At 47.3% G+C, this 21610-nt stretch overlaps 1 protein-coding gene across 1 annotated transcript; it reads right to left on the bottom strand.

The window, feature by feature from the left end:
- Nucleotides 1-11588: 11588 nt before the first annotated feature.
- Nucleotides 11589-13572, bottom strand: LOC130311695 (zinc finger CCHC domain-containing protein 3-like). Its single transcript, XM_056552504.1, has 2 exons — nucleotides 12748-13572; nucleotides 11589-11944 (listed from the first exon to the last, which is right to left on the bottom strand). Exons 1-2 carry the CDS (start codon nucleotides 13415-13417, stop codon nucleotides 11910-11912), a joined length of 705 nt encoding a protein of 234 aa, XP_056408479.1. The 5' UTR covers nucleotides 13418-13572; the 3' UTR covers nucleotides 11589-11909.
- Between the last annotated feature and the right edge of the window lie 8038 nt (nucleotides 13573-21610).

Raw genomic sequence — 21610 nt, 5'->3', positions numbered from 1 at the left:
CTGGCAGAAGTCCCGCTGTTTCCAGCAGGGGACAACTTCTGCTTCACCCCCAGGACCATCCATTGATGGTCCTGGTCAGCGATCACTGTGATTGGTCCCTGTGGACCAATCACAGTGATCTGGGGTGAAAGTTCAGATCCCCCGCACTGCCCGCCCCTGGATGTCGGGCAGAACGGGGGACGATGGCTGCAGGGGCTCGCGGGGACCTGCGGCATAGGGGGGGAACATCAGGGGACCGGCGGACTTACCTGGCAGGACCGAGGAGCAGCGCGGGACCGGCCACGTGGAGGAGCAGCGACGGGACCGGCAGGTAAGTACATGGTCCTCAGAAGCAGCAGGAGTCTGAAAACTACAACTCCCAGCATGCCTAGACAGCCTTTGGCTGTCTGGGCATGCTGGGAGTTGTAGTTTTGCAACATCTGGAGGGCCCCAGTTTGGAGACCATTGTATAATGGTCTCCAATCTGTGCTCTTCCAGCTGTTGCAAAACTACAACTCCCAGCATGCACTGACTGTGCAGGCATGCTGGGAGTTTTAGTTCAGCAACATCTGGCCCTTCAGATGTTGCCGAACTACAACTCCCAGCATGCCCTTCAGCTGTCTGGGCATGCTGGGAGTTGTAGTTTTGCAACAACTGGAGACACACTGGTTGGGAAACATTGTCTGTTTCTAACTCAGTGTTTCCTAACCTGTGTGCCTCCAGCTGTTGCAAAACTATAACTCCCAGCATGCACTAACAGACCATGCATGCTGGGAGTTGTGGTTTTGCAACAGCTGGTGCACCCCCCCCCCCCTGTGAATGTACAGGGTACATTCACATGGGCGAGGCTTTTACAGTGGGTTTCTCGCATCTTGATGCAGCAAATTTTGCGCTGGGAAACTCGCTGTAATCCCCCGCCCATGTGACTGTACCCTAAAAACACTACACTAACAAAAAATAAAATAAAAAGTTAAAAACACTACATATACACATACCCCTACACAGCCCCCCTCCCCCAATAAGAACGTCCGGTACGCCACTGTTTCCAAAGCAGAGCCTCCAGCTGTTGAAAAACAACAACTCCCAGTATTGCCGGACAGCCGTTGACTGTCCACGCATGCTGGGAGTTTTACAACAGCTCGAGGCACCCTGTTTGGGAATCACTGGCGTAGGATACCCCTATGTCCACCCCTATGCAAATCCCTAATTTAGGCCTCAAATGCGCACGGCGCTCTCACTTTGGAGCCCTGTCGTATTTCAAGGCAACGGTTTAGGGCGACATATGGGGTATCGCCGTACTCGGGAGAAATTACGTTATAAGGTTTGGGGGGCTTTTTCTTCTTTAACCCTTCATGAAAAGGAAATGTTGGGGTCTACACCAGAATGTTAGTGTAAAAAAATGTAATTTTTTACACTAACATGCTGATGTTGCCCTATACTTTACATTTTCACAAGAGGTAAAAGGGAAAAAAGCCCCCCAAAATTTGTAACGCAATTTCTCCCGACTACAGAGATACCCCATATGTGAGCGCAAAGTGCTCTGGGGGCGCACAACAAGGCCCAGAAGGGAGAGCGCACCATGTACATTTGAGGTGATTTGCACAGGGGTGGCTGATTGTTACAGCGGTTTTGACAAACGCAAAAAAAAAAAAAAAAAAAAACACATGTGACCCCATTTCGGAAACTACACCCCTCACGGAATGTAATGAGGGGTGCAGTGAGAATTTAACCCCCACAGGTGTCTGACGGATCTTTGGAACAGTGGTCCGTGAAAATGAAAACTTGTACAGCCCACTGTTCCAAAGATCTATCAGACACCAGTGGGGGGCAAATGCTCACTGTACCCCTTGTTACGTTCCTCAAGGGGTCTCGTTTCCAAAATGGTATGCCATGTGTTTTTTTTTTGCTGTTCTGGCACCAGAGGGGCTTCCTAAATGCGATATGCCCCCCGAGCAAAATTTGCTCTCAAAAAGCCAAATATGACTCCTTCTCTTCTGAGCATTGTAGTTCGCCCATAGTGCACTTCAGGTCAACTTATGGGGTACCTCCATACTCAGAAGAGAAGGGGTTACAAATATTGGGGGGTATTTCCTGCTATTAACCCTTGCAAAAATGTGAAATTTGGGGGGAAACACACATTTTAGTGGAATTTTTTTTTTTTTTTTACATATGCAAAAGTCGTGAAACACCTGTGGGGTAATAAGGCTCACTTTATTCCTTATTACATTCCTCAAGGGGTCTAGTTTCCAAAATGGTATGCCATGTGTTTTTTTTTGCTGTTCTGGCACCATAGGGGCTTTCTAAATGAGACATGCCCCCCGAGCAAAATTTACTCTCAAAAAGCCAAATATGACTCCTTCTCTTCTGAGCATTGTAGTTCGCCCATAGTGCACTTCAGGTTAACTTATGGGGTACCTCCATACTCAGAAGAGAAGGGGTTACAAATATTGGGGGGTATTTCCTGCTATTAACCCTTGGAAAAATGTGAAATTTGGGGGGAAACACACATTTTAGTGAAAAAAAATTTTTTTTTTTACATATGCAAAAGTCGTGAAACACCTGTGGGGTATTAAGGCTCACTTTATTCCTTGTTATGTTCCTCAAGGGGTCTAGTTTCCAAAATGGTATGCCATGTGAGGGTTTTTTGCTGTTCTGGCACCATAAGGGCTTCCTAAATGCAACATGCCCCCCAAAAACCACTTCAGAAAAACGTACTCTCCAAAATCCCCTTGTCGCTCCTTCGCTTCTGAGCCCTCTACTGAGCCCGCCGAACACTTTACATAGACATATGAGGTATGTGCTTACTGAAGAGAAATTGGGCTACAAATATAAGTATAAATTTTCTCTTTTTACCCCTTGTAAAAATTCAAAAATTGGGTCTACAAGAACATGCAAGTGTAAAAAATTAAGATTGTGAATTTTCTCCTTCATTTTGCTTCTATTCCTGTGAAACACTTAAAGGGTTAAAATGATGACTGAATGTCATTTTGAATACTTTGGGGGGTGCAGTTTTTATAATGGGGTCTTTTGTGGGGTATTTCTAATATGAAGACCCTTCAAATCCACTTCAAACCTGAACTGGTCCCTGAAAAATTGTGAGTTTGAAAATTTTGTGAAAAATTGGAAAATTGCTGCTGAACTTTGAAGCCCTCTGGTGTCTTCCAAAAGTAAAAACTCGTCACTTTTATGATGCAGACATAAAGTAGACATATTGTATATGTGAATAAAAAATGTTTTTATTTGTAATATACATTTTCCTTATAAGCAGAGAGCTTCAAAGTTAGAAAAATGCAAAATTTTCATATTTTTCATCAAATTTTAGGATTTTTCACAAGGAAAGGATGCAAGTTACCATAAAATTTTACCACTAAGTTAAAGTAGAATATGTCACGAAAAAACAATCTCGGAATCAGAATGATAACTAAAAGCATTCCAGAGTTATTAATGTTTAAAGTGACAGTGGTCAGATGTGCAAAAAACGCTCTGGTCCTTAAGGCCAAAATGGGCTTGGTCCTGAAGGGGTTAAAAAAAAAATCACATTGTATTAAAGAAAACTGCCTTTGAAAATCCCACCAATTGGGGTCCCCATACCTCCTGGGACACTGATGAGTCCCACAGCAGCATGAGCATGTCCAAGGGTCACGGACACGAGATGGGTGATTGATTGCAGGACTGAAGGCTGCAGGAGAAACACAGCCTGCAGCAACACTGCTGTAACACAGAGTTTTACCAAACATGTTCCTCCAGCTGTTGCAAAACTACAACTCCAAGCATGCCTGGACAGTCAAAGGATGTCTGGGCATGCTGAAAGTTGTACTTTTGCAAAAGCTGTAGGCACACACCTGAAGGCAACACTGCAAAAAAGAGTTATCTAAACACAGTACCTCCAACTATTCCACGACTATAAGTCCCAGCATTACAGGACTGCCTAAGGATGACACACCTGAAAGACATAGGGAGATGTAAGTTATACACTCACCATATTGTCTCTGGTGGTAGGGTACAGGCAATCTTCAATCATCATTGTGTGTGTGTGTGTGTATGTATACACAGTATAAATCCAGATAGGAAAGGGTTAAAGAGCAGGGCTGCCAGGCTCGCTTCCCAGAGCAGTGAGTCAGCAGAGTGATGGAGGGGGAGGAGACATGGGATGGAAAAAGACATTGAGCAGCTGTAATATGCTATATATGTTATTTTTTAGTGAAATATGGGTGATAGAGACATAAACATGTACATGTTCAGGATGAAGTACTGAGTAACATAACAGTTTTTTTTTTTTGTGGGATCTGACAGGTACGCTTTAAGCTTCAGTACAGTCTGGACTTATTCTGGAACATCATCTACTGTATAATGACACCAAAGAACATATGATGTGGGAGAACCTGCATGTGATCTGTGGTAGCCATGGGGGTGCTAGGAATACCTGATCACTTCATGACGCCAGGGCACTGTTATCCTACTATACACGGTCCGAGGTTGGAGACAGCTTCTCCTGGGCCAGACATGGGGAGTAAAGAAACTGACGTCGGGTTACGGATAACTGTCTTTACTGAGAAGGGTGCAGATGGTATTACACGCCAACAGTATTGTGCAGAGTGGAGAGAATGCAGTGTAACCCCTTGGGAGCCCTGTTGCCTTGCTGGGACTTATGGTGCTTTTTACCCACTTGATTAATACTGACTTGATATGAAACTGAAGATTTCCCAGGCCAGCTAGGGTTCTGACAAGGTCCTGTTACTTTCTCTGCCAGAACCTGACATTCCACTGTACGGGGGATCACCTGCAGAATGGCTGGATAGGATTTGAGAAGAGATTTGTTCTTGGACTTATCTCAGAGCTTCTCCACACACAACCACACTGGTGCTCAGCATGAGCTCACACAGGAACTAAACTTAGGGGGCAACTCCCCCAATACACTATATAGCTAACAATTTAGGGGGTCCCATTGGCAGGCAGGGTCACATGGGCTTGCACTGCTCCTCTCTCAAAGGTAATAACACACATATATATATATACACAGTGGTCCCTCAACATACGATGGTAATCCGTTCCAAACGGACCATCGTTTGTTGAAACCATTGTATGTTGAGGGATCCGTGCAATGTAAAGTATAGGACAGTGGTTTACAACCTGCGGACCTCCAGATGTGGCAAAACTACAACACCCAGCATGCCCGGACAGCCAACGGCTGTCCGGGCATGCTGGGAGTTGTAGTTTTGCAACATCTGGAGGTCCGCAGGTTGAAGACCACTGTTAGAGAAAGTTGTACTCACCTGTCTCCGCTGCTCCGGACCGTCACCGCTCGTCATCGCTGCCCAGGATGTCGCCGTCCATCGCTGTCGCCGCGTCCCCGAGGTGTCCCCGACACTCTGGTAAGGCCTCTGCTTCCCCGGCATCCTCGCTTTCCGTCGCCGCCATCACGTCGCTCCGCACGCCGCTCCTATTGGATGATGGGACGGCGTGCGCAGCGACGTGATGACGACGATGCAGGGGATCCCGAAGAGGACACGCCGGAGCCCCGAGGACAGGTGAGTGATCATCAGCGGACCACACGGGGCACCGTAAACGGCTATCCGGTGGCAGCTGAAGAAGTCTGCGCTGCCGGATAGCCGTTTATGCGATGGCCCCGACATACAAAAGCATCGTATGTTGATGCTGCCTTCAAGATGCCTCTGAGAGACCATCGCATGTTAAAATGATCGTATGTCGGGGCCATCGTAGGTCGAGGGTTCACTGTATAAATAACATATAACACAATACTTATGAAAAGTATAATAAACATTTGACTATAACAATCAGTCCTATAAGGGGCCCAACACCGGTGCCGCAGGTATGCCCAAGGAAGTCCACAGGACAGCCTTTGGTGCTGGGACACCACAGATCCAGCTGTGTAAGCCCCTGGTAGTGACAGTCACCTTCTTATTCCAGTCTAAGGTGGTGGATCTGATAGCTGAGCAGACAGTGTGAGGTGAAGAGTGAACCAGAGAAGATCTATGATGAGGAGGATATATGGAATGGAGGACACACTGTAAAGATCCAGCTCCTGCAACAGAATAATATCACCAGACAAGAAAAGAAACCTCCTTTTAAAAAAAACAAAAAAAAAACTTGTATTTGTATACTAAGTCTCTGTTGTGTCATGTGTTTCTGTGGTGCAAGCACAGAGACCCAGGGCGGTGTAATTAGGTATATTTATCTTTCACCTGTGCCGGTACGATTTAAGTCCTTGCCCAGACCCATGACGTCACTGAGGAAGAGCGCGCATGCGCTTGAAACGCGTATGACAAGGGAGGGTGTCGGTTTTACCGTGGAAAGTTTGTTTGTCGGATTCGGACCAAAATAAAGCTGCAACTTTTTATCCAAGTGCTGGATCAGTTTCTACTTTCTTTGTCGAATAATATCACCAGACACCTGCCGCACTCCTACCTGGCCTCAGAGGATCTGTACCATAGATGTGGGGGGCCGCCATCTTGCCATCAACTGCTCTCGTGTTAAGTCTTCTGTGGTGCCGGGGTGTTGCAATGGTGTAGCAGGGTCTGGTGGTATTAACCCTGTGGGGTAAGGTGTTATTAACCCTGGATTATTCGTGACACCAGGATGTGGTTATTCCGGTATGGTAACCGCCGTCAACCAACCCAAAAACGGTCTTCAATAAAGGAATGTCAGCAGCAGGAATTGTGAAAACAACTGGAACTTTTACTTGGAATTCTTATTAAACAGTCTTTATAGTTATGCAGTTTCTCTAGAGGCAATCGGGACACAGGATACCTCACAGGCTTGCTGGGACTTTTAGTATTGAGATGATTTATGCAGGTCACTGTGCTACTAATATTATTCTTGAGTTGAGTAGTAGTCACTAGAATTGTAGATAGAGCTTGATAACTCACGGTTTGAAGTGGCTGCAGGTTCTTTAGGCTTTGGCCTAGCAGAGATGAATTTAGTAGGTGCAGAGATTGTGCTTGTTTTGTAGCCAGGAACTAAGAGAGCAAGAGAGTGCAGGAACAAGAGCCAAGAGAGCGCAGGAACAAGAGCCAAGAGAGCTAACTGAGAGACTACAGCTCCTTATATACTAAGGGGGGCTGGACTAAAGCCCATTGGTTGCTAAGCCTGTGGTTCCTGTGCCCATGGCACTCTGGGTAGTGTCACATGACAGTGGTTCACATGACTAACCTCTATACATGTGTACAACTTTATGTATAATGAACAATATGTACACAACACATTTACAATGCATTAACAGAAGGTGAGCAAGGGGTGAGCCCCGCAGGAGAGCCCTATGGACTGCAGGGACTCTCCCAGAGGGGACCTAGAGATGGTACAGGACCATGTCCTGTACTGAGAAACCACACTTCTCTATGAGGACAGTTCAGCCATGTTAAGGACGACTGTCCAGGACCGGTCATCTGTAACCTTAGCTCAGGTCCGGGGAATACATTCAGAGGGTGTTCACATGCAGAGCACGATACATGTAATGAGACCTTCACAGAGGCCATGGAGCAAGACCAGGAGGACATCAACACATACGTGGATACAGCCCTAGAACCTGCCCATCTCCCTGCAGATATCCATCAGAGTACTAGAGACCCTACTGCAGAGCCAGATGTAACACTCACTGTACTACAAGTACCAGCAGTCAGTGCAGATTCGAGTGTAACATCTCTGAATGCAGCAGAAAAAGAAACCCCAGCAGCTGCAGAGACTGAAGTAGCACTTATGAATGCTGCACTACAAGTACCAGCAACCAGTGCAGTTCTTAATGTAACACCTATGAATGCTGCACTACAAATACCAGCAGCCACTGAAGAGAGATCATCTAACAACTGAAGTTCCCAAAAAATCAGTCACTAAATCCCTCAAGCAACCGTCCAGTCCCAATCCAGAACCAGCTGACCCGACAGCAGGAACCAGTGTGGAGGAGAACAATTTCCAGGCTGTAAAATGGAAAAACACTGATGCAGCGATATTCAGAAAGTCCTGGCTGCAAAGAGATCAGCTGAGCGGCCAACGGTGAGGATAACATCAGGACGTTACAGGACGCTGGGAGAAGAAGATATAGTAACACCGATTGAACAACTTCCCTCAACCTTCCCCAATGATGATGATGACCGTGAAGAAGATGATCCTGGACCCTCAGTGTCTACCAGGAGATGGGGCACTACAGGTCACAGCAGTGGGCCAAAGAAAAAGACTAAGTAGTTTATATAGTATTAAAGTAGTATAGTTACGGTATATTCTTGTATATAGGAGACAGTATTATAGTAGTTATATTCTTGTATATAGGAGGCAGTATTATAGTAGTTATATTCTTGTATATAGGAGCAGTATTATAGTATTTATATTCTTGTACATAGGGGGGAGTATTATAGTAGATATATTCTTGTATATAGGAGGCAGTATTATAGTAGTTATATTCTTGTATATAGGAGACAGTATTATAGTAGTTCTATTCTTGTATATAGGAGCAGTATTATAGTAGTTATATTCTTGTACATAGGGGCAGTATTATAGTAGTTCTATTCTTGTATATAGGAGGCAATTTTTATTGTGAAAACAAACAAAATTACAATTAACAGAAATTCTTACAATGCAAAACAAAAATAACAAGCATTGTACACACAATGACTACTCAACTAGAGTATGTACAGAGTAATATTAAACTTAGAAAGTCCACATTTGCTGGAAAAGGAAAAACACAAAAAAAATTAATAAAATAACATGACATCATCCGTGTTAAACCAAAGAGACATTCCTCCATAATTTCCCATTATTTTGGTTCCTCCGTATCTCTAATGATTTTACCCACTGGAGCTCGGACATGATCTGTCTTACTGCTGTGATGTGGTGGAATGGCTCATTGTGTATGGACACTCGGGTTCTCATGTGCCAATGATAGTATTTAATGACTGTTATAATTATGTACATTGTCTCTCTGTCTACAGTCCTGTTACTGGATGGTACAGCATATATGATGTCAGGATACGTCAGGTTCTGCAGTAATGGGATGTTCAGCTTACTGGACACTTCTTCCCATATCCTCCTCCCGCCCCTGCAGTCAGATATGAAATGCTCCATAGTCTCCTCCTGCTGACAACCCAGAGGACAGTTCCTATCAGAAACGCTTAGATATTTCAGGTTACCCCTGACAAAGAGCCTCCCATGGAGCGACAGCCAAGCTATGTCAAAGAATTTTGCGGGGAGTCGTTTCCCATTGAGGAACTTTAGACTTTCTTGTAAAGTGCTGGTCACACAATCCCTCAAGGCAAGCGGAGAGCAGAAGAAAGCCCTACAAACCCTTACGTATAGATCCTTCCTTGGCTTACTCTCTATATAGGACTTCTCAATGCGCCATCTCTTCAGACATCTGAGCCCGTATTCCAGGTAGGGGGGGAGGTAGTCACGCGTCCATCTCCCCCTCTTGAGACTGCCGCCTCGCACCCAAGACTCTGCAAAAGGCAATATCCAGTCCCTGATACTATTCACCCACAGGGAGCTGTTGTTTGAGTCCATGCAACCAAAATTAACTTTTAGAAACATGGAGTCAAAGAACACCCTTGGATTCAGCATATCCAACCCACCCTCTCTCCTCTGTAGGTAGGTGACCCCTCTTTTTATCAGATTCAACCTGTTCCCCCAGAACATTTGGAAGAACAGGCTAAAGAGCCGAGCGGACAAAGATTCTGGCAAAAACTACAGAGACATACAAAAAGACGGGGACCAGGTAAGTCTTCAACATTTTAACCCTTTCTCTATAGGTCAGCCTCCAGTTCTTCCATCGCTGAACCTTTGCATTTCCGGCTTCCAACTTCTCTTCCCAATTTAGTTAGGCGTTATCGTCCCTCCCGAATTTGACCCCTAGGATTTTAATATAGGAGGAGGCTCTCACAAATTGGGGCAGATCAAAGTCTGGATCAGAATCAGATATCCAGAGAGCTTGACTCTTCTCAAGGTTGACCAGAGACCCTGAGGCCTCCGAGTAACTTCTGATGGCCATAGACAACATCTCCACCTCACGAGGCTCAGATATCACTACAGTCACATCATCCGCGTAGGCAACAACACTCAGGGGTAGGCAGTGGGGGACTGGCACCCCCTGAAAACCACACTCCTGCAGTGACCTCAGAAACGGGTCTAAGGCAAACACATACAGCAGCGGACTCAGTGGGCAACCTTGTCTCACCCCCGCCTCAACCCTGAACGTGTCACCCTGCCAACCATTGATCAGAGGAAAGCTCTCGGCCTCACAATACAAAGTCTTCAGCCAATCGATGAATTGTCCCGGAATACCGTACTTTGACAAAGTGGCCCATAGATACTCGTGATCTACTCTGTCAAAGGCTTTAGCCTGGTCAAGACTGACAACATATCTCCCACACCTCAGGGCTTTACATCTCTCAAACATCTCCCTTATGGAGATCACTGCCCCAGAGATGTTCCGCCCTTTTACTGTGCCATACTGACAGCCTGCCAACAGTGCCGGGGACAGACAAACTAACCTAGAAAACAGGATTTTTGCCAGAATCTTCCTGTCGACATTCAAGAGGGCAATCGGCCTCCAGTTCTTGATGTCACTCGGCTCTTTACCTTTAGACAGCAGAATCAGCGAGGACACTCTCATGGATGGAGGCATCAGGTGACTTTCTAGACAATTTGTGTAAACATCCACGAGGATTGGGGCCAAGAGGTCTCTGAATGTCTTATAGAATTCTGCTGTTATCCCATCTGGACCTGGTGCCTTCTTCACATGTAACTTATCAATGGCCTCTTTAACCTCCGCCACCGTCAATTCTGCTGTCAAAGGAGAAAAGTCCAAATCATTAGTATCAGGGAGCGGAGTTGTCTCCAAGAATTGGGTCATCTTGTCTCCATCCAAAACCTTCCTCTGAAACAAGTCAGCATAGTACGATCTCACCACCCCCAGGATACCCTCCCGAGATTCCTGCAAAACACCCTGGGAGTCAGTGAGACCGGTGACAGATTTATTTGCCACCCGCTCCCGGCAATTCTCAAAGGGATCAGGAGACCCTAAGGACCCATAATCCCTTTCAAGAACCAGGGAGGTATACCTGCTGTACTGATACTGCCTTGTCTCAGATTTCAGCCGGTCTATCCTTTGTTGGTCCCCACCCGCCGAATATAGTGACTCCAATTCTTTCCGCAGCTTGAGATACTGGCCATACTTACTCTTCCCCTTTATAACTGACAGTCTCTTTAAGAGGGTTCTGATCTCATCCTTGACATCCTCCCACCAGGCGGCCATATCATCATAGAAGTCCACCCTCTCTAGTTGACCCTGTATAAGAGAGTGAACCTGCCTCTGCACAGAAGGATCCTCTAATAGGCTGGAATTCAGTCTCCACAACCCTCTACCTGTCTCAGGACACTGTGTGACACCCAAACAGAAATATAAGGCCAGATGGTCAGAATAAGGGACGATCTTCTCATCTTTCTCACCAATCGTCTCTGTAGGACTAACCAGAGCCAAATCTATCCTACTGCTTCTTCCACCACAGAAATAGGTAAATTTTGCCTTCCGACCACCCTGCACAAACACATCTGACAACCCGGCCTGTAGAATGATGCTGTTTAAGACCTTGGAGTCTCGGGTTAGAGGTCTATTAGAGGATCTATCACTAGTTGTTCTGGAGGCATTAAAATCTCCAGCCAAGATGACAGGGACAGACGTGAAGAGATATGGCTTCACTTCATTATAAAGGTTAACCCTTTCAGTCACTGTCTGTGAACCATAGATATTAATGAGTCGGAGCCTTCTACCCCGAATAGTAACTTCTAGCATTAGGCACCTTCCCATCAATACCTCTGTCAGCCTATGTATAGTTACATCATTGGTGGTAAAGAGGATAGAGACCCCGGCACTTGGTTCCACAGCCAGTGACCAAAAGGATGGACCAGACCGCCATTCACGCTCTGCTTCACGTAACAGTCCTTGAGTATTTAAACGTGTCTCCTGTAAGAAGAAGATGTCAGCATCAATAGACTTTAGATGGTCATATACGACGTGTCTGGTCCTCCTCACTCTGACACTGTTCACATTACTGGAGAACACTTTAAGGGTAAAGTCGGCCATCATAACAAAGGAAAGCAGAAGAAGCAGAGATGTCACCCCCATCATCACAGATCTGAGTCCGAGCCCTCCTGCTGACCACCTGTTTCCATGTCCGATTCGGACAGACGTTTATCCCGTGGGGGTCTCCTTTTTGTGGGGGGGATCACCCTCTTGGTCCTCATTAAATTCATCTACCACTCGCTTCAACTCCCTCTCCATCTCTTCCTCAGCGTCTGACTCTGACAACACACTGTACCTATTTGTGATGGTCATTACACCTGACCCGGGGTCTACTTTCTTTTTGGAGGGCTTTTGGACAGTGGTCCATCCCTCCTCAGGCTTACGGCTGGTTTTGTCTTTTTTCCGTCTCTTCTGCGGATTTATTGATGCTGGGGCAGAAGAAGACATGGCCACAACCTGCTCAGTGACCTCCCTGTTCCCCTCAGTGGCTCCTGGCTGGGACTGGTCGGGCACTGTGTCACCAATATTGTCACCCATATTGTCACCCCTAGTGTCACCTACAGTGTCACCCATATTGTCACCCCTAGTGTTATGCTGAGGCTTGGGCTGTGTCACTGCTGACCCGGACACCAACGTCTCCTCCTCCAGGTCCTCTGCCCCCTCCAGCAGGTCCTCATCAGGGAAGTCCTTACAGATGTTATGCCAGGCGTCAGGACAGTCCCTGTGGGAGTGACCGGTCTTACCACAGAGGTTGCAGCGGATGTTCTGGCAGGTGGCGCTGACATGGCCGATCTCCCCACATAAATTACACTTCACCAGGGTGCACACACTCGCGATATGACCGGTCTTCCCACACTTGAAGCATTTTCTGGGCTGACCTGCATAGAAACAAACCCCTTTCTCCCGACCAATGAAAAATGAATTGGGCAGATGTTGGGTAATGTTATTAATCTGCCGTAACTTTACCAGGACCTTCCACCCGCCCGTCCATATGCCGTCCTCATCCCTGGTCTTAGTCAGATCTGACATTAGGTCACAGTGCCTTTTTAACCATACAACAATATCCTGGGGGGGGACAGACTCGTTCCAGAATATAATGGTGACATTCGCTGTGTCCGGTCTGGAGATGGGGACAAAGCTGAACTTATTCCAGCCATCAGCATCTCTCACCCGGGTGACATTGGCCCAGAAGCGGTCGAGGTCGGAAATGAGTTTGAAGCTGACGTCATAGCCCTGCCTGTCAGGAAGGTTTATCACTGCCAGGATGTTAGATGGCAGGAAGCCCATTTGGTGGCACAGAAGTTCACGGACCACAAACCTCCTGTCAGGCAGCTCCTCCTTGGCCCCTCTATGTCTGAACCTGACCACGTTCCTCCTCTTGAAAGCCTGACCTGTATAATTCACATTGGACATAAATGGTGACCCACGACTCCAGGCATTACCAGAGGAGGCGCCACTACTTCTACCCTCCTGCTGTACTTGGGGGCGCTGTGGTGGCTGCTGACCAGCCGTACTAGGGGGGTCTGACACTTGTGTGACTAAAGGGGGGAAGTGTTGTGCATCAGACTGTACAGCCCCCTCCCCACCATCATCCTCTATACTCTGGGGGTCACAAGCCTCTGAAGGCTGAACTAATGGTGGACCTGACCCCAGAGATGACCCCAGATCCCACACAGACTGTGAAGCGCTCCCCTCTGCAGACACATTATCAGATAAATCACATACAGTCATATCAGTGCAGTCACTGGCAGTATGATCCTGCACTACAGAGCCCAGCAAGCCCTGCAGAGCCATGTCCTGTGAACTCTCTGCTGCACTGCTGCCTTCAGGTAAGAGTCCACAGTCCTGCTGCTCTCTACTGCCCCCAGGGGCTTGTGGTGACTGCACTACTGTTACAGAGTTACCTTCAGGTATGTTTCCATAGTCCTGCTTCACCGTGCTGACTGCTGGGACTTGTGGTACCTCTGGAGGAGTCCCTGCAGGTCTCTGATGTTGCTGGACGCTTGCTTCTGCTTGTCTGTACAAATCCCCTTTTTCAAAAGGGAAGCTGGCTGGTCTGAGGAGTGGTCTTGCACAGGACTGCTGGATGTCCTCTTGTCTTGTACAGGACTGCTGGGTGTCCCCTGGTGAGGCTGTAGACTTGGGTTCAGCAGTAGATGGAGAGGACTTTGTTGCTGGTCTTTCCTTATATCCCTCAAATCGCTGCTGGTTTCTGAAGGTCTCAGCGACTGGTCCCATCTGGTCCAATACGTCCTCCATGTCCTGCACAGTGTCAGCGAGCTGCACAGCGAGGGAGCTCAGCTTCTTATCATGTACAGCCTGGTTATTGGGGTTTGCTGCCTTTAGCTTGTATATACAGTCTATCTGTTTCTGCAGCTGTAACTTAGTCTTTTTTAAAGTCTCAAGTCTCTTTACCAGAGCTGGGATCTGCTCGGCCAAACACAGTTCAGGCGCCCGCTGAGTATTGGGGGGCCGTGCTGGTGGGGTACTCACAGGACTCTGCTTCTGAGGTGGGATCTGTCTCGGTGCTGCTGTAGTCACTGCTGCGGGGTCACAATCTCCAGACTGGGGACTGGGCCCCTGGTTCTTCTCAGTGACCGCACTTGTGGCCCCCTGAAGCCTTCCTGGTGTACTCCCTATGGTCCCCTCTGGCGTGCTTGTAACTTTTGCGCTGCTCCCGCTCCCGTATCGTGTGCGGTCAGAACGTATCAGGACAGGCTGCTGCAGATTCTCCTGCATGGTCTGCTTCTCCGGGGATGTTCTCCTCTGTCTGACTGCAGGAGGGGTGGATTGCACACCTGCAGCCATTACCTTACTTGATGAAGTTTCTTTCCTCACTTCCACAGCTTTCTTCTCATCTGTGCTTCTTGCTGCACCAGAACTGACAACATTCTGAACATTTCTCACATCCATAGAAACTTTAGGATTTTCATCCATGGATTGTGGTGTCTGGGGATTAATTCCCAGAATAGGCCGAGAAGCCTGGGCCTTGCTTGGGGAGCTTCCCCACCCAGGGTGGCCCCTCCCTGGGCTTTCTCCAGACATCAGGAGAGCTACACAGACACAACCTCTCAGCTAGGAGGCAGTATTATAGTAGTTATATTCTTGTATATAGGAGGTAGTATTATAGCAGTTATATTCTTGTACATAGGAGGCAGTATTATAGTAGTTATATTCTTGTATATAGGAGGCAGTATTATAGTAGTTATATTCTTGTACATAGGAGCAGTATTATAATAGTTATATTCTTGTATATAGGAGCAGTATTATAGTAGTTATATTCATGTATATAGGAGGCAATTTTTATTAGTAAAAAACAAAACAGAAAAATTACAGTACTTTCGACCAAAATTACCAAAACAACAATAATCAAGTATTATAAATCATAATCTTCTTTACAAAAGAAACTTAATAATGATAACTTAGAGATACACTATTGCCTATAAAGGTGAAGAAAAATAAATAAATAACAACACAAAAGCATCATAAAGGTAAACATTAATCTATATGTACATTCCTCCATAATTTAAGGTTCTGCCTTTCCCTCCTGACCTCCAAACACTTTATCCACCTCAGTTCCATCAGGATCAGGTCTACTGCTCTCCTATCATGGAATGGTTCACTATACATGGAGACGCGGGTTCGGGTGTGCCAATGATTATACTTAATGATGGTAATGATCAAATATAAGGTCTCCCGGTCAATGTCACTTACATTAGATGTTACACTGTAGATGATTTCTGGGTATTTTAGAGATGTTAGTCTCGGGATCTTCAGCTTCCTGGATATCGTCTGCCATATATGTCGCCCTCCCCAGCACTCCGATATAAAATGCGCCATTGTTTCCTCCTCCTGACACCCCAGGGGACACTAGCGATCAGACACACTCAGGTATTTTAAATTCCCCTTCACAAACAGTTTCCTGTGTAGTGACAGCCAGGCGATGTCATGGAACTTTTTGGGGAGCCTCACACTATTCAGGAGTCTAAGACTGTCCTGTAAGATGGCGGTCGTACAGTCCTTCAGAGCTGGCTGTAAACAAAAGAATGTCCTGCACACCCTGACATACAGGTCCTTACGGGTCTTACTCTCTATATAGGACTTCTCAATGCGCCATCTCTTCAGACATCTGAGCCCGTATTCCAGGTACGGGGGGAGGTAGTCGCGCGTCCATCTCCCCCTCTTGAGACTGCCGCCTCGCACCCAAGACTCTGCAAAAGGCAAAATCCAGTCCCTGATACTATTCGCCCACAGGGAGCTGTTGTTTGAGTCCAGGCAACCAAAATTAACTTTTAGAAACATGGAGTAAAAGAACACCCTTGGATTCAGCATATCCAACCCACCCTCTCTCCTCTGTAGGTAGGTGATCCCTCTTTTTATTGGGTTCAACCTGTTCCCCCAAAAGAGTTGGAAGAACAGACTAAAGAGCCGAGCGGAGAAAGATTCTGGCAAAGGAAAAACAACAGACATACAATAAGACGGACATACAATAAGACCAGGTAAGTCTTCAACATTTTAACCCTTTCTCTATAGGTCAGCCTCCAGTTCTTCCATCGCTGAACCTTTGCATTTCCGATTTCCAATTTCTCTTCCCAATTTAGTTTGGCGTTATCGTCCCTCCCGAATTTGACCCCTAAGATTTTAATATAGGAGGAGGCTCTCACAAATTGGGGCAGATCAAAGTCTGGATCCGTATCTGATACCCAGAGAGCTTGACTCTTCTCAAGGTAGATCAGAGACCCTGAGGCCTCCGAGTAACTTCTGATGGCCGCAGACAACATCTCCACCTCACGAGGCTCAGATATCACTACAGTCACATCATCCGCATAGGCAACAACACTCAGGGGCAGGCAGTGGGGGACTTTCACCCCCTGAAAACCACACTCCTGCAGTGACCTCAGAAACGGGTCTAAGGCAAATACATACAGCAGCGGACTCAGTGGGCAACCTTGTCTCACCCCAGCCTCAATCCTGAAGGTGTCACCCTGCCAACCATTGATCAGAGGAAAGCTCTCGGCCTCACAATACAAAGTCTTCAGCCAATCGATGAATTGTCCTGGAATACCGTACTTTGACAAAGTGGCCCATAGATACTCATGATCTACTCTGTCAAAGGCTTTAGCCTGGTCAAGACTCACAATATATCTCCCACACCTCAGGGCTTTACATATCTCAAACATCTCCCTTATGGAGATCACTGCCCCAGAGATGTTCCGCCCTTTTACTGTGCCATACTGACAGCCTGCCAACAGTGCCGGGGACAGACAAACTAACCTAGAAAACAGGATTTTTGCCAGAATCTTCCTGTCGACATTCAAGAGGGCAATTGGCCTACTGTTCTTGATGTCACTCGGCTCTTTACCTTTAGACAGCAGAATCAGCGAGGACACTCTCATGGATGGAGGCATCAGGTGACTTTCTAGACAATTTGTGTAAACATCCACGAGGATTGGGGCCATATAGAATGTCTTATAGAATTCTGCTGTTATCCCATCTGGACCTGGTGCCTTCTTCAGATGTAACTTATCAATGGCCTCTTTGACCTCCGCCACCGTCAATTCTGCTGTCAAAGGAGAAAAGTCCAAATCATTAGTATCAGGGAGCGGAGTTGTCTCCAAGTATTGGGTCATCTTGTCTAACCAAAACCTTCCTCTGAAACAAGTCAGCATAGTAAGATCTCACCACTCCCAGGATACCCTCCCGAGAAAACACCCTGGGAATCAGTGAGACCGGTGACAGATTTATTTGCCACCCGCTCCCGGCAATTCTCAAAGGGATCAGGAGACCCTAAGGACCCATAATCCCGTTCAAGAACCAGGGAGGTATACCTGCTGTACTGATACTGCCTTATGTCAGATTTCAGCCGGTCTATCCTTCGTTGGTCCCCACCCGCCGAATACAGTGACTCCAATTCTTTGCGCAGCTTGAGATACTGGCCATACTTACTCCTCCCCTTTTTAAAGGACAGTCTCTTTAAGAGGGTTCTGATTTCATCCTTGACATCCTCCCACCAGGCGGCCATATCATCATAGAAGTCCACTCTATCTAGCTGACCCTGTATAAGAGAATGAACACCTTCCTGAACATGAATATCCTCCAGAAGACTAGAATTGAGCTTCCATAGTCCTCTACCAATGTCTGGGTGCTTGGTGGCACCAAGACAGAAGACTAAGGCCATATGGTCTGAACAAGGGACAGTTTTCTCATTCCTGTCACAAACCCTCTCTGCAGGACTCACGAATGCCATATCTATTCTACTGCTCCTGTCAGAACAGGTGTATGTCATTTTCGGTTTTCTTCCACCCTGTGTGAACACATCACTCAGCCTGGCCTGCATGATCATGTTATTAAGGACCCTGGAGTCCCTGGCCACTGCTCTGCCTGAGGACCTGTCACCTGATGTCCTAGTGACGTTAAAATCCCCGGCCATGATTACAGGAACAGATGTAAATAGATACGGCTTTACCTCATTAAATAGCTGGACCCTTTCCGTGACTGTCTGTGGGCCATAGATATTAATGAGCCGGAGCCTCCTACCATGGATAGTGACCTCAAGGATCAGACACCTTCCCATTATGACCTCTGTCATCCTTTGAATTGACAATCCTTGCTCCACAGCCAGAGACCAGAAAGAAGGACCAGACGTCCATTCCCTTTCAGCCTCACGTAAATAACCCAGTGTTATCAGGCGCGTCTCCTGCATAAAGATGACATCTGCATCCAGATCTCTAAGATGGTCATAGACTATGTGTCGTGTCCTCCTCACTTTTATACTGTTCACATTACTAGAAAGGATCCTTAAAGTAAACCCAGTCATGATAAGACAGAAGAGCAGAGACCTGACCCCCATTATCACAAGTCAGAATCTGAGTCCCGCTGGCCACCACCTGTCTCCATGTCTGACTCTACCTTGTCTTTTACACTCTGTAGTTTCCTTTTCATTGGGGGTTGGTCCCTGGTGTCACCGTCACAGTCATCCTCTATTCTTTTTATCTCAGTGTCCAAGTCACCGTCAGACTCTGTCAGAACCTCATATCTATTGGACATGACCATCACTCCTTCCCTGTTGTCAGCCCTTTTCTTCGTGGTTTGGCTGGTATTGTTCTCCCCCTCAGGCCTGCGGGAGGACTTGTCTTTTTTCCTCCTTTTAGTTTGCTGCATCCTATTCCCCTCAGACACAGAAGAGGATACCCCCGGCTGCTGCTGGTCTTGTGGCACAACCTCCATGTCCCCCTGTGAACTTTCTGACTGCTGAGGTTCTGGTGTTGTGTTGCTTAAACCCTGCTGGACCTCCTGTCTGGTCAGTATAGGGCCTGATATTAAAGCCTCCTCCTCTACATCCTCTGCCCCCGCCACAAGGTCCTCATCAGGAAGCTCCCGGGAGATGTTGTGCCAGGCATTGGGACAGTCCCGGTGAGGGTGACCGATCTCACCACAGAGGTTGCACCTGATGTTCTGGCAATCAGCACTTAGGTGACCAGTCTCACCACACAGGTTACACTTAACAATAGTACAGGTATTTGCCAGATGACCAGGCTTGCCACATTTGAAACACTTTCTAGGCTGACCGGGGTAGAAACAAATGCCCTTCTCTCTACCTATGAAGAAGGAGTTGGGCAGATGTTGGGTGATGTTCCTGTGTTGGCGCAGCTTTACCAGAAACTTCCACCCTCCAGTCCAGATACCATCATCATCTCTGTTCTTGGTGAGATCAGACACCAGGTCACAATGTCTGCGGAGCCATACCACAATGTCCTGGGGGGGGAACAGCTTCATTCCAGAAGATGATGTTGATGATGACGGTATCTGGCTTGGATATGGGAATAAAACTAAATTTACTCCATCCATCCTTGTCTCTGAATCTGGGGAACCTATCCAGATTAGACATGAGCTTAAAGCTGACATCATAGCCCTGTCTATCTGGTAGGTTTATTACTGCCAAGATGTCCTCTGGCACAAACCCCATCTGGTGACACAGTAGCTCCCTCACCACAAACCTCCTATCTGGAAGGTCCTCCTTGGCACCTCTGTGCCGAAAACACACCACGTTTCTCCTTTTAAATGCCTGGCCAGTGTAATTGGCGCTGGAGGTGAAGGATGGAGCACCACGGCTCCAGGCATTTCTGGGAGGAACCTGGCGGGCACCAGTACCTGTGTTCTGTCTTACAGGGATGGGGTCTACTCTGGGGGGGCCCTGCCACATCTGCTGTACTTGTGGGTAAAGGGGGGAAATCCAGAAAATTTTTATGTACAAAATCAACTGCCTGATCCACCTCTATATCATCATAAGATAATAATACATCCCACACAGATTGTGCACCCCCTCCAGCCACCGACCCCTTAGGAACATCACAGTCCGCACCACCAGTCCGTGCCCCAACATTATCACAATCCGCACCCCCAGTCCATGCCCCAACATTATCACAATCCGCAGCCCCAGTCCGTGCCCCAATATCAAAATCCGCATTTCCAGTCCGTGCCCCAACATGCTCTGCTCCATCACCCCATCACCTTCATACACTGGTAAATGTCCAATGTCCTCCTGACGCACTGGGACTCCTGGGACTTGGGGTGCCTCTGTTGGTCTCAGAGTTCCCAGCTCCTGCTCAGGCCCAGATGCAGGTTCCTGTGGCTGTTGGTCCTCGCCATACTTGCATATGTCCCCATCCTGAATAGAGAACCGTGCCAGCTATATGAGGTGTCTTGTCACCTGCTGGGGCTCATCCGGGGTGATATCTGGTTCCACATGAGGTCTGGGGTCTGCATCAAAGTTTAAATGGTATTGGGAAAATCGTTCCTGGTTCTTGTAGGTCTCTGCCAGCAGCTCCAACTTTTCCAGGATACAGTCCATCTCCTTCACAATATCAGCCAGTTCTTTGCTGAGTGTGTACAGTCTCTTATCATGGAGAGCCTTATACTGGGGATTAGCGGTCTTCAGCATATACACTGAGTCTATCTGCATCTGCAGCATACCCTTCAGGTGTTTCAGCTCCTCCATCCTCCTCACCAGTGCAGGGATCTCCTCCGCCAGCTGTAGCTCTGGTGCCCGGGTGGTCTCTTTGCCTTGTTGTTGGGGTCTGGACACTCTCTGAGGCTTCTTGAATAAATCAGACCCATGAGCTGCTGTATCAGGGACTGGAGAAGGAACAACTTTAGAAACACCAGCAGACTTCACCACAGATTTTCCTGGTGTCACCTCCATAGACCCCTCACCAGTGTTACCTCCGGCCTGGGATCTTGTGCGGCCTGAGCGGGCCATGCTGGAGACCACCTCTTGCTGCTGCAGATTCTCCTGTAAGGTCTGTCTCTCTAGAGATGTCCTCCTCTGCCTCTGTGCTGGAGAGTGGAGCTGCACACCTGCTGCCTGTGATCCACTCTGCCCCAGCTCCTGTGCACCATCATGGCTTTGGATTGCAGACTTTAGAGTTCCTACAGCAGATTCCTTTTGGGAGTCTCTTTGTTGTTCCCCACACTGAGAGCCTTGGCCGGCTGACTGTGTAATACCACGTGTCTCACAAACATATTCTTGTACATAGAAACAGTATTATAGTAGTTATATTCTTGTACATAGGAGGCAGTATTATAGTAGATATATTCGTGTACATA

The sequence above is a fragment of the Hyla sarda genome, chromosome 1 (assembly GCF_029499605.1).
Source record: "Hyla sarda isolate aHylSar1 chromosome 1, aHylSar1.hap1, whole genome shotgun sequence".
Classification (NCBI taxonomy): Eukaryota; Metazoa; Chordata; class Amphibia; order Anura; family Hylidae; genus Hyla; species Hyla sarda.
This window is presented reverse-complemented; position numbering and strand designations above follow the sequence as displayed.

Bases quoted from the DNA above. Each gene is read 5' to 3' on its own strand.
- LOC130311695 (XM_056552504.1), bottom strand. From the start codon at position 13,417: ATGTCCAATGTGAATTATACAGGTCAGGCTTTCAAGAGGAGGAACGTG. The intron at 11,945-12,747 runs GTAAGACCGGTC...TTCTTCTTACAG, and splicing joins CATCCGCTGCAACCTCTGTG to GAGACACGTTTAAATACTCA.